The 16,893-nt window shown below is 41.3% G+C and overlaps 2 protein-coding genes across 3 annotated transcripts in view; both read right to left on the bottom strand.

Annotated features, from left to right (window-relative positions):
* Positions 1 to 62: 62 nt before the first annotated feature.
* Positions 63 to 8,137, bottom strand: xrcc6 (X-ray repair complementing defective repair in Chinese hamster cells 6). 2 transcript variants are annotated; one of them, XM_061706035.1, is made up of 13 exons: positions 8,067 to 8,137; positions 7,660 to 7,741; positions 7,357 to 7,466; positions 7,137 to 7,278; positions 6,497 to 6,748; positions 5,388 to 5,574; positions 5,094 to 5,280; positions 2,844 to 3,012; positions 1,511 to 1,672; positions 1,292 to 1,421; positions 936 to 1,036; positions 748 to 864; positions 63 to 630 (listed from the first exon to the last, which is right to left on the bottom strand). In XM_061706035.1, the coding sequence occupies exons 2-13, from the start codon at positions 7,730 to 7,732 to the stop codon at positions 431 to 433; spliced, it is 1,830 nt and encodes a 609-aa protein (XP_061562019.1). In that variant the 5' UTR covers positions 7,733 to 7,741; positions 8,067 to 8,137; the 3' UTR covers positions 63 to 430. The 2 variants fall into 2 exon arrangements, with proteins under 2 accessions (XP_061562019.1, XP_061562021.1); XM_061706037.1 differs by having other exon boundaries at positions 64 to 627.
* Positions 8,138 to 10,177: 2,040 nt separating this feature from the next.
* shisa8b (shisa family member 8b) overlaps positions 10,178 to 16,893 on the bottom strand; it is a 28,095-nt gene continuing 21,379 nt past the window's right edge. Inside the window, exons 4-5 of the mRNA XM_061663988.1 lie at positions 15,926 to 16,039; positions 10,178 to 13,406 (exon numbers count right to left, since the gene is read on the bottom strand). Coding sequence (XP_061519972.1) covers positions 12,865 to 13,406; positions 15,926 to 16,039 — 656 coding nt within the window. The 3' untranslated portion in view covers positions 10,178 to 12,864. The remainder of the gene's footprint in view (positions 13,407 to 15,925; positions 16,040 to 16,893) is intronic.

Genomic DNA, 16,893 nt, shown 5'->3' with positions numbered 1-16,893 from the left:
GTTGCTACGATGTATTGAGCTGCAGTTCAAATAAAACAAGATGATTTATTCAAAGTTTTATTTTTGCAAATGAAGTAGTTTAGATCACATGCCAATGCACGCAGATATATATATAAACACATATATATATATATATATATATATATATATATATATATATATATATATATGTATATATATATATATATATTTTTTTTTTAAATGAGGCTGCGTTACTGTAGCATAAAGACACAGATTACAGAGATATCAGCATTGACATTCCAGCCTCAAGTCTAGTCCTAGCAAACAAATAAGGATGTTTTAATGACACTGGAAAGCTATTTCAGTCATTTCAAATGATTGGTCACGCGTCTCCAAAATGACATTTACAGCCGCTATCAAGCATAACTTGAACGACGAAAATGAGCACAGTTGGTCACTATCTAGAGGCTCACGCGGCCAGTTGCTTAATCAGAGCATCCATCAGGTCCTGCTTCTTGGTGCCAGTGGTCCGAATGCCAAACTGCTTGCAGGCCTCCTTGAGCAGTGGCACAGTCATCTTTCCCAGAGTACCTTTCTGTATGTGGGCTCTCAGCTCATCTTCTGATACCTCCACTTTGGGCTTCTTCTCTGCTGTCCCGCCAGCATCTGCTTTAAGACATGAAAGTCAACAATGAAATAAAAAGAAGATAACAAAGATTGTGCTACACACTTGCATAATTCAGTAAAAATCACTCCAAATAGTTTCAAGATGACTTAATCAATCACCCGCTTTGCGTTTGGCGCCTGGTTTGGTGTCCGGGTCATAGTCTGGAGGGTAGACAAGATCTTTAAAATCCTGGACCAGAGGACCCAGATGGCGGTCAATCTGGTCCACTTTTGGCACTGAAAGAGACCACAATAGAACTGAGATGACGGCTTGACAAACAATGAATTTGGTGTGGCTTTTGTCTTACTGATGAGGTCCTCTATGTCGTCTGGAGCCATCATACCCAGAGCCAAGGCCTCCAAGTTCCTGAAGTGTTGCTGGAGGACAGGATTCTCAAATGCCTCACTCCTGCATGATGTTATAGAGAATGGGGAAAAAAAATCTTCACAATCTATTGTGAGGCAAAACAAAAGTTGTATCATAAATTCTGCTTTTACAAAGATAAAACTGTAACTGTGGTTGTAGCGTATAACTGCACTGCATCACCAAAATGTTACAAACAGCTCCTATACGCACTCACATATTAAGAAGGTATGCCGAATGTCGTATCTTCTATTAGAATAAATCTCCTTAGAAATGAACTTTTTCGACAGAGCCTCCTACCTGTACTTGAAGCGCAGCTTATGTACAATCTCCCTCATCTTGTCCACTTGCGTTTGTGAAGCACACGGAGCCTGCGGGGGATCCAGATTCCGCAAATCATCAGCAAACGGCAGGTTGATGACATTAAAACCTGAAGAAGACAGAAGATTAGAGAGAAACTTTAGCATTACATTTCCTTCGTTGCCTGCTTGTCTTTCATTTACACTGGCAGTGTAGTACCTGGTGGCGTCGTCTGTACCTTCCCCTCGTCCACCTCCTCTTTCTGAGGCACCAAGGCAACAAATCGAGGCGGGTAATTTCTGCGGGAAATGCAGCGACACAGAGCAAAGACGTTCCTCTCGATGCACTTTGTCAACAGTGCTGAGAACAGACAGGAGCTTCCTGCCAAGAAAAAACATTATTTGTATTTTACAACCCCAATTCCAATGAAGTTGGGACGTTGTGTTCAACATAAATAAAAACAGAATACAATGATTTGCAAATCATGTTCAACCTATATTTAATTGAATACACTACAAAGACGAGATATTTAATGTTCAAACTGCTAAACTTGATTGTTTTAGCAAATAATCATTAACTTAGAATTTTATGGCTGCAACACGTTCCAAAAAAGCTGGGACAGGTGGCAAAAAAGAGTGAGAAAGTTGAGGAATGCTCATCAAACCTGTTTGGAACACTCGACAGGTAAACAGGCTAATTGGGAACAGGTGGGTGCCATGATTGGGTATAAAAGGACTTTCCCTGAATTGCTCAGTCATTCACAAGCAAAGATGGGGCGAGGTTCACCTCTTTGTGAACAAGTGCATGTGAAAATAGTCCAACAGTTTAAGGAAAATGTTCCTCAACATACAATCGCGATGAATTTAGGGATTTTATCATCTACAGTCCATAATATTATCAAAAGGTTCAGAGAATCTGGAGAAATCACTGCATGTAACCGGCAAGGCGCTACATCCGTAAGTGCAACTTGAAACTCTATTATGCAAAGCAAAAGCCATTTATCAACAACACCCAGAAACGCTGCCGGGTTCTGTGGGCCCGAGCTCATCTAAGATGGACCGATGAAAAGTGTTCTGTGGTCCGACGAGTCCACATTTCAAATTGTTTTTGGAAATTGTGGACGTCATGTTCTCCGGGCCAAAGAGGAAAAGAACCATCCGGACTGTCATGGACGCAAAGTTCAAAAGCCGGCATCTGTGATGGTATAGGGCTGTGTTAGTGCCAATGGCAATGGTAACTTACACATCTGTGAAGGCACCATTAATGCTGAAAGGTACATACAGGTTTTGGAGAAACATATGCTGCCATCCAAGCAAGGTCTTTTTAATGGACGCCCCTGCTTATTTCAGCAAGACAATGCCAAACCACATTCTGCACGTGTTACAATAGCGTGGTTTCGTAGTAAAAGAGGGCGGGTACTAGACTGGCCTGCCTGCAGTCCAAACCTGTCTCCCATTGAAAATGTGTGGCACATTATGAAGCGTAAAATATGACGTCATCTTTATTAAAAGAATATTGCGTTCGTATCAGAACAATTAACATCGGGTGTTACCTTTCACCTTGCCCTCCTCGGGATAGAGGAAGACAGCGGGACGAATATGGTGGTACACTTTGAGCTTTTCCATTGCTTTGAATCCGATCAAAAACAAACCGGGATCGTCAAACTTCTTGATGGCATCCACCTCTTCTCTCTCCATCACTATCTGCTTGTTACCATACACCTGCAACAGTGAGGGGGGTTATTCCTCTTGAAAACACTTAAGGGTGAAAAAGTTGTTTATTTCAATAAGCTGTGTCGCATTGTTGCACGTGAACAAGTTCAATGAAGGAATGTTCATAAACTAGTTCATATTTTGTGCGACCGTTGAACTGATTTGAGTTCATTTCAGCCTGATGAACGTTATTGAGAACGTGCTCATTTTGGTGTCAAATAATGGTTTTCGAAGGAAAGTTCAATTTCATTCAAGAGTGCCATGTTTTGTTAGGGACTTGCAGGACAAACCCATCTGAACACACTAAACAGAAGCCTTCATATGTCGGCGGATAAACGCTATATTTGGCAACCGATTCAGTGCGGCCACAGCCGCCATTCGTGGCAGGCACGTCGCGCAGCGTGAGAACGCGAGGTGCGTTCGGGGACACTGCGTAAATGGGGGTGAAAATGTGCTTCAGTGGTTCTTTTGTAATACGGAACATAATTGTAAAAAATGATTACGAGGGAAATGATTATTTGTATCAGAATTTGTTAGTTAAAACTCTGTTTGATCACACTGTCGTGATATGGAATTTATTTTGTTTTGTAAAATAAGAATATCCATCCATCCGCTTATCCTCACTAGTGTCGCGGGCATGCTGGAGCCCATCCCAGCTATCTTTGGGCGAGAGGCGGGGTACACCCATAACTGGTCGCCAGCCAAGAATAGATAAAATCGAACATTTTCTTAATATAGTCAGCCAAAGCTGCAAGGAATGCCAAGTTATCAATATCCTTACACCATTGTTCCTGTCATGCCATGTTGCGTGTTTTTGTTTACACATTAAGGACAAAAGTCCTGCATTTTTTTTTATTCCTCATTTTAAAAAAGACAATTCAAGCAACAAGTCTTTCCTCAGGTTTTTCAGATTGTAGGGTGAAAGCTCCAGCTGGCTACTAGCGTGGACTGAACGAGTGGCAACAATGGTGAAAATGAAATGCCAGTATTTTAAGGGCAATAGCCCCTCAGCAACATATTGAGAAAAAAAAAAAAAGAACTATGAACTAGTTCAGTTTTGGAATGGTGAACTCAGAGCTCCAAACCTATTAAAAAAAATAATAATAAAAATAAAAAAATAAAAAAATCATTTCCAGATCAATTTGTCAAAGTTTGTCTGAATTTCCATATTTTCACAACTTTGTCAAGAAAATTACCTTACGAGTCATAATCGTTAATAGATTATGGCTTCAATATTTGTCATTGTAATGCTTTTATTCCATCAACCTGATAATGGCGGCCATAGTTGAAGCCTGAATCAAAGTACCAGAATATGAGATTTCGACATTCCATCATCAAAAATGTCTATGGATTAATTCACATTTTGCCAATTCTGTTTTCAATTCTGTTTTCAACCCTGGTAACAAATTTAAAAGAAAAAATGCAAGTTTATTAAAGCAGATTAATCAGATCTCAAAACGTCAAAATTAAAACTCAGCACTCTATTTTGTAAACAAACAACATTGTTGATAGATTGAATTGGATAGTTTATGTATGAACATTAGTTTTGGTTTCTGTTTTATGCAATGTACTTCTTGTACAAGTCTTCTCTTCCATGCTATTTATATTTCCTATATCCACAATTGCTGCTGAAATGACGCAAATTTCCCCATTGTGGGGACTAATGAAGGTTATCTTATCTTATATTACAAATATTTATTACTAATAATAGTATACTTTTTTGCTGGCCACATTCTGAAGTAAACTTGCGCAGTGACGTACTAATTAATTTCCGGTTCAGACACAGCGTCCTGTGTGGACAATGTGTTGACACCAGACACGAAGAGAACATTCGCCTCCGCGGCGGGTATAATAAAATAGCGTGCTCCAAGCAGCTGTTCAACGTGGACGTGCCGGTAATGTCAGACGCTGGATTATAATTATTTTTTTCCCAGTATCTGGAAAACTCAGTGTCACGACCATAACGAGTCAACGTTCAGTGATTTCCCTAACAAAATACGGACGTTCCGTAACATTTGGCAGCTCTGTGAACTGAACTTCTAACTAGTTTGCATAGAAAATTAACTTTCCCAACACTGCTGTGTTGCTACCTGGGCTTTCTTTATCTCACTGGGCAGCAGCAGGCTTCCTGTTTGAGTATGGAAGGTGCGGGTTTTGCTGCGGACCGGCTCGTTACTTTTCCTGTACAGCCTGATGGTGCTTGGTTTTCGAGCAGTCACTGCAATGGAGTACATTCCAACGGCGACACTCACGCCCTCACCGAGACACAGATTGAGCCTAAAGATAAGCGAAAAGGGTTGAGAAGATGAGAGGGAAAGAGTGCATCTACTAAAGAAAGACACAAAGATGAAAAGCGAAGCGTGGAGGTGCAACTGAAAACCTACCGGGTCATCGCTCTCTTACTCAGCTCCTTGGCCCGCACCCTCTTCTGGAGGTCTTCCAGTTTTTCACAAGGCTCAAGCTGCAAGCCCAGTTCACTCTCATCCTCCGGTGGTGTTACGACATCACGGAAGAAGAGGGAGACGTCGAAGCCGCCTGCTTTCATCAGGTGCATTAGCTCTATGACAACACCTGAAACAAAAAAAAAAAGAGGACAAGCGAATTACCTCAAAACAGGAAGTGAATATATGGCCAGCTTACAAGTGTCAAACTCAAGACCCGTGGGCAAGATCCAGGCTTTCCATGTCATTTTGTGTGACCCACAGAGGCTTGCAAGTTTTCCTTGGCTTATATTCAAATTCTGTCTTACAATGGAGCAGTTATTAAGGTTCCCATGCAGAACATATAAGATTCAGGGACAATGCAGTAAATGTAACTGCCTTGGACTCCAGCCACACACCGATAATTCACAATGTTCTACCTATTATTGTTGGACTTGTCTGCATCCTTCATTTCCGAATACAAACGATTGATGTTGCACTGTCCTAATAAGAAAAGATTTAAACAGTTGATGTTTAATTTCAATGTCATTAAATGCTGTGTTTGGCTGGCGACCAGTTCAGGGTGTACCCCGGCCTCTCGCCCAGAGTCAGCTGGGATTGGCTCCAGCACGCCTGCGACCGTAGTGAGGAGAAGCGGTACGGAAAATGGATGAATGGATGTCAAATGTGTTCCTGTTTACATTGTTTGTTTGTTTTTTTTCTGCATTTTGTGAATCAAGGACCGAACTGAACCATGATTTTTGGAAGACTGTTATATCCGCAATTACACATTTATGTGGTTTTACCCTTATAATTGGCACCCAGAGGGCAACCATAACGCCGATGTAGCCTGTCATAAAAACAAGTTTGAAACCCCCGGCTTATACTCTTCAGGGAAAACACTTGTGCACTTGGGCACAGATACACTATATTGCCAAAAGTATTTGCTCACCTGCTTTGACTCACATATGATTTTAAGTGATATCCCATTCTAAATCCGTGCGGTTTAATATGATGTTGGTCTACCCTTTGCAGGTATAACAGCTTCAGCTCTTGTGCTACTTGGGACCCACCAGTTTCTCTGAGGTCGCTGGCTTGTGTGCGAGCCAGTCGATCTTTGGCACTGTCGCCCCCGTGTGGTTGATCCCTGCAGGTAAAGACGAGGAGGAGTTTGTGCCCCAGACGTAGCTTGCAGTCCCGGTACAGATTGGCACAGCACCACAGTGCGTCGCACAATGATGTTTTGTCACTGCCCATGGTCTCTGCTGCCAACAGCGCACCCTTTTCCCCCCGTAGTGCGTCGACTTGCTGCACTCGCTTTGCACCTGTGAAAACGACAACGGATGTATAGAGAGATAAGTAATAGATAAGAATCAGTACAACCTTGAATCCAATTCATGTTCCTGTTCAAAAGGAAAAAGACAAAACACAACTGCATTCCAGTCAGAATGACTGCATGCCGCAGCCAATCATTGCAGTAGAGCGAACTCACGTGGCACTCATGATAGGCTGCCACTGTGGTCTGCACTTTCGTTTGAAGGGAAGTTTTAACAGTTTTGAAAACCGCACTATACCTCCAACCGGTGACTGGCCCACACCGACTGGGAACTGCTTTAAATTGTGAAAAAAAATTCACAATATGTCTCCTTTAAACTGCCAGTAATACTACACTGAGACTGGTTCAAATGTTTACAGACTGGAGGAATGTCTCACCAAGTTCACTCAGGCTGTGGTACACGTAGACATGCTTGAAAGAGTTGGTAGGGTCTTTGCTCTGCTTGGTGCCGTAGAAAACCAATGCTACAAGGTCTCCGGGACTGCTTATGATCTTCCTGGTGTACACGCTGCGTACCACCTGCAAAAAACAAAACACTTTTGAGCTGTGGCATACTGTATGTGCAGTATATAAACAGACTGTGAAAGAGTTACTTACTTGCATGGTCATGTCAAAATTTGACAGCTCGCCATCCTCTCCTTTGATGAACATTTCCTTTGACGCATCCACCAAGAAAATTAAACAGTTTCTCCCTGTGATTTTGTAATCTAAAAAAAAAAATTAAAAATAAAAAAATATTTATTACAAATAATTAAAAAAAAATACATTATAAGTATGGCAATTTTTTTTTTTCCAGTTTGTTAGCATGCAGCAAACATGCATGTGATACAGTGTAAAAGTGAAACCCATTCTAAAAGAGCAGAATTCAATTGTGGAGTGCAAAAGATGTATTCCGAGCACCTTCTGGTTGCTCTCCCTCCTCCTGTGCTACACCGTCATCCTCATTCCGGAAGTAGGCGTTCCACTCTGCCATTGTTGACGTCTGTAACATGTTAAAGAATGGCGCAAAAAGAGTCACTCACAACGCTTCGTCATTGTGGCTTGTTCTAAAATCTTCAATGTCGTGGTCGTACAATCGACTTAAGAACCAACGGGGAGATAATGTTCACGTGACAGAATCAAGTCAATTCCTGCACTACGAAGAATGCTAGCTTAGCTTCGCCAATGCTTGCCTTATTTGGATTTAGACATGGCAGCGATGCAGACCCAATTAGTCTACTGGCACCCAAAGAACTATTCGGTTTTAACGGATAATTAGCCCGTTTATTCATGTATGTAACTGTGTGTGAGACAGCAAAGTTACTTACTGAAAGGTTTAGCGCAATGAGTCCAGACAGGCAGTCCCAACTCTTTTCGACGAGTTGCCTGTGGTGCCCGCGCCTCGTCGACGATTGGTCAGATTTGGTCCATCCATGAAATTGACCAATCACGTTGTAATAGGCGGAGTTATGATCACGGTGGGGTGTTTCGGGAAGTCATTTTTTTTTTCTGGGTCATGCTTTAATTTTCGATTTAAAAGTTATTCATTTCTTTGAACGCTGCAGTTAAAGACTGTGATACGCATACATCCTTTTATAAGGTTAAATTCATGTTCATACGATTAACAATTGAGAAATACGTTTTATTTTCAATTATTTTATTTTAATTATAATCAATTGTCCCTCAGCAGCAATTGTATTTTTTTTTTTTTTTTGTAGTTATTCAAGATTTTTATTTTAAAGTTGCAAAGTAATGTTCCAAACTTGTAGATTTGCAGAGGCACCGACACGCCACGCTCTTGAGTTAGGTACATTTTTGACACGCCACCTGCTGGAAAGTTTGCTTCATCAATGCCGCCAATAAAACAGTAGAACCAGTAATTTCCCCAACAACAAACCAACAAATTAAATGTTGTATACTCTCTGCGTGCGTTCGTAGCAAAAGGTTGAAGACCAGTATATACTATATATATATATTATATACTGTAATATTAAAATGACGATAATAGAAACACTATTATCGTCATTATATATCGTCATATATTTTAGTTATTCCTTGTGCTGAGTAATAGGGTGTTTTTGGACAGAATTACCTTTCAGTGAAAATATTACTGTGTAGTGTTACATACATATTTATATACAGTAGGCTATATCCAATCCTTTAAAAACTTTTTTTTATTATACTGCCTCAAGGGAAATTGAATTTACCCTCTGCTATATATTTTTCTTTGCACAACCAGAGAACCAGACGATACACATGATTGAGGCGTGCAAGAAGAGGTGTCAGAGAGAGACTACTGAAATGGAATAATAATATAATATACAAATAAAATATTACTTTGGTTAACTGCATGCTATTGTAAGTTTAGGATGTGGAAATATACTTCCCTACAAAATGTGTGTAAATTGAACTTCTGCAACGTTGTGTGCTCCATGTTTTTTTAATTTATTTTTTTAGGTTTCTGTAATAGTAGAAACAGCCACAAGGTGGCACTGTAAACTCATAATTGAATAGCTATTTCCATCTTGCCTCTCTAGGTGAGCGACTGGTTAGAGCGTCTGGCTCACAGTTCTGAGGAACGGGGTTCAATCCCCGGCCCCGCCTGTGTGGAGTTTGCATGTTCTCCCCGTGCCTGCGTGGGTTTTCTCCGGGCACTCCGGTTTCCTCCCACATCCCAAAAACATGAATGGTAGGTTAATTGACAACTCTAAATTGCCCATAGGTGTGAATGTGAGTGCGAGTGGTTGTTTGTTTGTATGTGCCCTGCGATTGGCTGGCAACCAGTTCAGGGTGTACCCCGCCTCCTGCCCGATGATAGCTGGGAGAGGCTCCAGCACGCCCGCGACCCTAGTGACGAGAAGCGGCTCAGAAAATGGATGGATGGATAGATGCCTCTCTAGGTCATAGGTTCATTCCTGACAAGCTTTCTTGCGACGCTTGCATCTTCTCCCTGTGCTTGTTTGGTCTCTTTCAAGGTACTCTGGCTTCATCCCACTGTCTAAATGTATGCTATCTGAAGACCATAGATTTGTTTGAAGCGTGAATGTGAGTGTAAAGGCCGTTTTTGTTCTGGAAATGGCGTATGCCCCCCCCCCCAAAAAATAAATAAATCCTACCTTAAAAAGTCCATCAAACGTACGTCATTGAAAAATAAAAAAGCAAGGCTGTCCTGCTCCACTCCATCTGCTGCATCTGGCTGATCATTGCCCCCAATGCAAGTGGACTATAACAGTGAATGTGTGCTCAATTCTTGTATTTGCACGTTTATTTAGATGTTGGAACTTGTACCGCTGTAAAAATTCCATAAAATTTGTAGTGCAGTGTGTAATCCTGTTAACTAACAACAGCAATCAAAACCTCATTGCACTTGGTGGGGTCAATAAACCAATACCATCTACACTGTAGCGTCTGTGCTATTATTGTGAACTGGAGAGGAAGTGAACTGCTTGTTGAACTTTTCAGAAAGACCCAGCATATATTTGATAAATGTACACAAACTTCAGAGTGGTTTTTCAATATTTAATTAATCTCTTTTAAAAAGTTGGGATCGGTTACTGTACAGTTTCTGCAAAGAACAGTGCTGCTACTGCTGCTTTATTTTTTCTTGAAAACATATTACTTGGTTTTGCTACATTAGAGCTCACCAGTACATAGTAGATTTAGTTGGTTACAATTGTTCTAATCAAGCTGCTACCTGTATCATATTTCCATACTTGCTGTAGCTATTTAAGTTACAGTAGAGTTTGAGATGCTACAAATATTACACTTAAACTGGGGGGCTTTACTCCCATTTCCATAATGCACACATTTTCCTTGAATACATTGGCCGCTTGTCACTACTTCAGGTTCTAATACTAAAAAACAAAAAAAACCTGTCCACTGTGGTTGTTTTTCTAGGGCCATATTTAAATTGTGGCACTGCAATGTAAAATACACTGGAATCATGTGACATACAGTACCAAAGGCCTACTATAACCACCTCATTTGCACATTAAGTAAAGCACACATTTATGCCAGAGCTCTTTGTGTGTCGTATTTCATGTTACTATACAATATAATCAATTCTGTTTGACTCTGACATCTATCATCAATCTTTAGAAATAAGTACTACATAAAGCCCTTTTCCAACTAATTGTGTACAAAATGTACAAAGCTTCACATTGAGTTTTACAAAGGAAAGAGACATTCACAAAACATTACACGAATCCCAAAAAATGTTTTAAAAAAAAAAAAAAAAAAAGACAACAATGTATATTAAAGCAGTAATTGGAAGAACAAAATGCAGGATTGTAGATGCGTAACATAGTTCTCATTTCATAAACTGTATTAGCCATTGCATATCAAACAATTCTATCAAAACCAAAGGATCCTTACACGAGAAACTCAAATTAAAAGCAAGAGGTGAACAAGTGTTGTGCATTGTTTTTTTTTGTTTTTTTTGTGTGTAAATTTGGCACATTTACATAATATAAGAAGTCAAGATTTACTCGAGGAAGTCTCGAAATACTTGATCTTACTTCCATGTCTCCTTTGACCTATTCTAAATGTGTTTCCTCAACACAAATCCTGTGATACCTCCTGGGAATAATTGTCTGCCAATGAGCTCCATATGGCACCACGAAATCTTGTGAGTGCTTGTTGCATGTCAGGTGTATGACAGTATCATCACAAAAGTCTGATTCAGCTTTGGATGCAGATTTGTTTTTTTGTAAATATAGGCAGGCTGTTTAGCTGCAAAAGTAAGGTGATTGGTCAGAGGTTTGATTCTTATTTCAGTTTTCAGATGTGTTTTATTCCGCTGTAAATGTCACGAAACCCTCACTTTGTTTGCACATTTCCATATCCCTACAACATTTGTAAACACCTCTCTGTGCAGTTCCTGATCTTCACCAACAAATAAGATTAACTGTTGCTTGTCCGCAGCAGCCTGTGGATCTGCATGGTGTCTTTTGCTATGCAGGCTTCAGTGGTGTTTGAAGCTCCAGGCTTGAAAATGCCCACACTTATTTCTCTGCAATAGTGCCTGAAGGCTGAAAAATAACATGAGTGTCCTCACAGGTCCACACACTCCAAGTTATGACCCAGACAATTCAGTAGTGAGAAACTCAGATTCACAGTGACTCGTTGCCTTTCATTCCCCTAAGGAAGGAAAACATAGAGTGTGTTTTCTATTTTCCCTTCTCTCCTCTCGCTTTCTCCTCTTTTCCAAAGGGTCCTAGCCTCCGGCTCTTACGAGCTCCCTTTCCTCCTCTCCCCCTCCATGGTTTTCGATGAAGCTTGATGGGAGTTGACGTGATGGTGGCATTGTCCTCACCGTTGAGTTAATGCCGCCCCGGGGCTGCTGTCCCTGTATGCTTGGCCTGATGGCACCAAAAGCAAAACACTACATAGTGGAGCTATGATGGGAGAGTTTGAGAGCCAAGCAAAAGGTACACAGGGAAGCCAGCTGTGCATAGAGGTAGACAATGAGATACAAAGTACTGTATTTGTTTTTTTTTCAAGGACAGTAGGCTCTGCAAAGCATCTGCAAAAGTGTGTTACGTACTGTTGATTGTATTCTAACAAGATCATAAAGGATAGTGGCCTATTTCCAGAGTGTGGTTAGGCTCAGGGTTTGAAGAAAGGTGTAAAAAGTTGATGTAATCCGTCATTTAAGAAGCAAATGCTATTTTTTTTTCTTTCTGTCAATCCCCAGAAAATCTTATCACAAATAAAGCAAAGCTCTATCCCTGCTCTGTCTCTGGGCTAATGTATGTTAAGATCCCCAAGACTGAGAGTCGGAGAGCATATTATAGTGCTGGATCTGAAGTTGTTTAAGTCAGAGGATGGGTGATGGTGATTGGAAGGAGCCTGAGTGGTTTTCAAGTAACCTTGCTACATTTCTTTCCAGCTGGTCTACACAATTTCTACAAAGCACAATATGCTTGTTGGTTTCTAAAGTTACTCTTCTCTCGCTACCATCTGCTGTATATTGTTGACTCCTAAATTCTTTCTGTTCCCTTTTCACCTTTCTTGTGTAGTGTGACTGAAACTCTCGGGCTACCAATCCCAAACTCTGGTGTTTTCCCTAGCACCAGCTTTCAGAATGTTAAGCCGTGGCAGGCCACTCCCAGTTAGCCGCATCGCTCAGACTGTCACTTCTGTCGAACTGTGTGTGGCGTAGTTCTTTTGCCTGGTCGTAGCCTGTTGGTAGTAGGTTGGTTGAGAAGGGTGATCCATGTGGTAATGCATCCCATGCCCTACCACACCTCCTGCTCCGCCTCCTGCATACATCCCTCCACAGGGCTGGCTAAAAAGATTCGGCATGTTGTCGATGCTCTGTTGCCGATGGGTGGAGTAGCCGTGTCTCCAGTGGGAGGCGTGCGTGGGCCCGGACCCCGGGGCAGAGCTCTGCCTTTGGACGTGCCGACCGACCGGCTCCCAGGCTTTAAAGGCCGAGCTGGAGAGCAGTGGGTGCGTGGTGGTCTTTGGTAGGTGGGAGTGTTGCAGATGGTTGGAGGGGATGGAGATGGAAAGGGGAGCGTGGAGGTTGGATTGCGATGGAAGGTGCTGGTGGATGTATGACTTCTCTTTGGGCTGCACTGGCACTGGCTGAAAGGCGGGCGCCCGATAGTGGGCAAAGTCCATGAGTGGGAAGCTCTTGTAGTAACTGTGAGATGCACTCTCCGCTGCAAATGAGAAAGAAGGCAATAAAGATGAGGGCGTTGTATTGCTGTTGTTCTGGTAGAGATCTGATGCGACTTCTGAGGGCAACTTCCTTGTTTAACCGAACCCACTTTAGTTTGGATCTGGACTACTAATGGTCTGCTATATTATCAGAATGTTAGAATAAATACAAAGGCCTCGACCAATTTGGATTTTTTTTTTAAGCCCATGCCGATTCTGATATTGGCAGAATAAAGTTTGGAACCGATCAATTATCTGACTATTCATCCATCCATTTTCTGTACCCCTTATCCTCACTAGGGTCGCAGGCTTGCTAATTAAATAAATATATAAAGTGAATCAAATAACTTATTTTTTGGTCCCAAAACACTTAGAACAATAAAGATCTAAATTACAGGCAGGACATTTGACTGTTTTACAATACTTTGTCCTTTAGTATTTGTTAAAATCTGCAAAAATACATCGATTTTTTGTAATGTTTGTTTGAATGTCATTATCCTTGTCTTATGTTGTAATGTGATCATGTGTTGACATTTTTTGAATACAAATCTGCAAAAACATTTGCCCATTTTTGCCGTTTTGAAAAGGGCTAATATCGACCGATTAAATCGGCCAGCCAATTAATCAATCGGGCCCTAATAAAAACACACCTTGACCATCTGTTTAGGAATGTATGCTATCGTAAATACAGTTGTTTTATCTATACCCTTGGTGGATTTATTTTATTATGACTGAATCTCCCCAAATAACTTAAATTACAGTACAGCCTCATGAGTGAGCACATAACCTCATGCAACATTTGGCCATTTTCAGATGTTTGTCCTTCAGAGTCACTTTCAATTTGTCACAGTCCGATGCCGTTCTCGGTCACATCCAGATGCAACCTAAAATGAACCAATAATGTGTAAACAAAGTGTTGTATTGTGGGAGCACTGATAACAAGTCATACTTAATCCATGTTTTGTCTATTTTAGGACCTGCCACATTTTGTCAGCAACGCCAGCTAGTACACTATATGCCCATATTTGAAACAAAAAGCTAAAACAAGTAACTGATGATGATACGCATTATCTTAATTCCTCTTTACTCTCATCCTAAAAAGGACACAATCTAGATAAATGTGATGAAGGGACATGACGGACATATAAAGGTACGTGTGCCAGGGTGTGGTTATGTGGCAATGGTGATTTATAAATAGTCTCGCCCAGAGCCCTGTGTGTGTGTGTGTGTGTGTGTGTGTGTGTGTGTGTATGTTTACGTATGTCACGGGATGGCATGAATGTCAAGGAGAATTGTATAAATAAAGTAAACACTAAGGTTATCGCTGCAAGCTTTCTCATCACCTGAACAATTCTTTTCATCTTTTGTCCAAAAACGTGAATTTAAAAATTTGATTCAGTACGACTATTTGGAACTTACTGTATATACTTGGAGAAAACCCCTCACAAACCCCTGTGTCCTGTAAATAAATAAAAGGCATGCCTTAATTTCCTTATTTCAAAGAATTAAGCCGAATAATTTTGGATGAAAACCACCTTGCCCTGGTCTTGATACTGTTACCTGCTATCTGAAGTCAAGAATAGAAATAAATGTACTTTTTATGTTGATTTGAATACTGTTACTACTTAATATTTATTTACGTGAGCTCAGTAGCAGCACAATTGGAGAACATTAATTCCCATCTACAACAAAGTACAAAGTTATCAGCGATGTCGGAGGAAAATTACACTAATTGGAAAGTGTATCCACAGAAACAAAGGTGATGGGCAAAAGGCAGCTGAAAAAGGGCATTTGTGCAGAGGGTAGCCTGCATGGTGGATGATAAAGGTGAATAAAATCCATCTTGTCAAGCAGAGGTTTCCCTTTGGCTGAGGTTTGTTTGCTTCTAATGGCGTGCCTGAGGCTGGAGGGAGTTCTGTGTCCTGTTACACCCGCTCAAGGACAACAACAGGTTTTTGCATAAGTGACCTTTAACCGACATGAAACTTTCTGTAAAAACACCCGATAAAAAGCCTCAAGCTTATTTTACAAGGCGGAGCTTCACTTTTACATGTCGACGCAAGATAGTCTAATAGAAAATGACTTCTTCACACGAGGATGTGGATGAAAAGTTAATTGTACAATCCATCACTGACAATACTGTATGGCTACTATCACTTAACAGAGCCGGTACAAATCATTCGTTTAGGCACTGTGTTTGATCCAGCTCTTATATCGGATTTCTCTAGAATGTGCCGGTGTACCGAACGCAGTAACCCTGAGCCCATACAGTATCTCTTGGACTCAATAGCATTTATGGACGAATCATCAAGCAGTTACAGCAAATCGCCCATCACGCCACAGTGGCCTATAGAAGCTTAGAGTGCGGCCTCCTCTTTAAGATCACCTCTCAGGTCGCCGCTGGGCAACGACACCGTCGTCAGCTGGCTGTTCTTGTGTTGCCAGCCCGCTCTACTCAAAAGGTTATCATGCCAGTTGTAGTCAGTGTCATATTGTGGAACAGCGTGCGTTCACGACTTACCCACGGCTTTGAGAGAGGTGTACTTGTTGAGTCCTACTGTGCCGTGGTTGCTGTGAGAGTGAGGCAGGCCTTGTCCTAATGCGCCACGAGCTGAGTTATTTAGATGGTACTGCTCTAGTGGGACACAGAAAAAAGGGAAAAACAGAGGAGGTCAGAAAGGCGAGCGCCGTCACATATAGAAGCATTCCCACACTCGCCGCCTTGTTCATTGCGCGGCAGAATGTGCCCACCGCGTTGACCGAATGGCCCCCTTCCCAGATGTGCTCTGATGCTGCCGACACCGCTTCAGCTGCTGCGGCAGTGTTTTTTTTTTTTTTTTCCGGTCTGCAACAGCTGTCTGTCAAGTCGTTGGCTGAGAAACCCGGTGTGGGTGTGGTTATTATGCTAATGAGCTCCACTGTTTGGTAACAGTTGGGTTGAGGTGTTCACTCACAGACATTTTCAGAAATAGGCAGACAATTCAATTGACTTGGTTGTTTGATTTAACTGTTGATAAAGAGACAAAACAATCTGTACACAAACATTTAAAAAATAGATGTTTTTTCCCCCCATATGTCCCCTTTAAAATCTGACATGTATAATGAACTAGTACCACTTTGCACCTCTAGCGCAGTGTTTCCCAACTTTTATTTTGAGCCAAGGCACCCATGTTACTTTAGAAAAACCACAAGACACAGCCCCAAACAAAAATGTAACAAAAAGTATGATTATTGAAATAATGATAATAATCCCACGCCAATTTACTCACAAACTGACTTGTGAAGTCTTTGCTCGTTTTATTGAACACAAAGCTGATATACCCGCAGGAAGCCATGACCTATTTTGTTGTATGAATGGCAACAGGTGGATGTACCTTCTGCTGATTAAGTGCAGCTGAATGACGATGATCTCTCTCTCTCTCTCTCTCTCTCTCTCTCTCTCTCTCTCTCTCTCTCTCTCTCTCTCTCTCTCTCTCCCGGGCCACGGCA

Source organism: Phycodurus eques, chromosome 19, assembly GCF_024500275.1.
Source record: "Phycodurus eques isolate BA_2022a chromosome 19, UOR_Pequ_1.1, whole genome shotgun sequence".
Classification (NCBI taxonomy): Eukaryota; Metazoa; Chordata; class Actinopteri; order Syngnathiformes; family Syngnathidae; genus Phycodurus; species Phycodurus eques.
The sequence above is the reverse complement of the archived record's forward strand: the minus strand, read 5'-3'. Positions and strand labels throughout refer to the sequence as shown.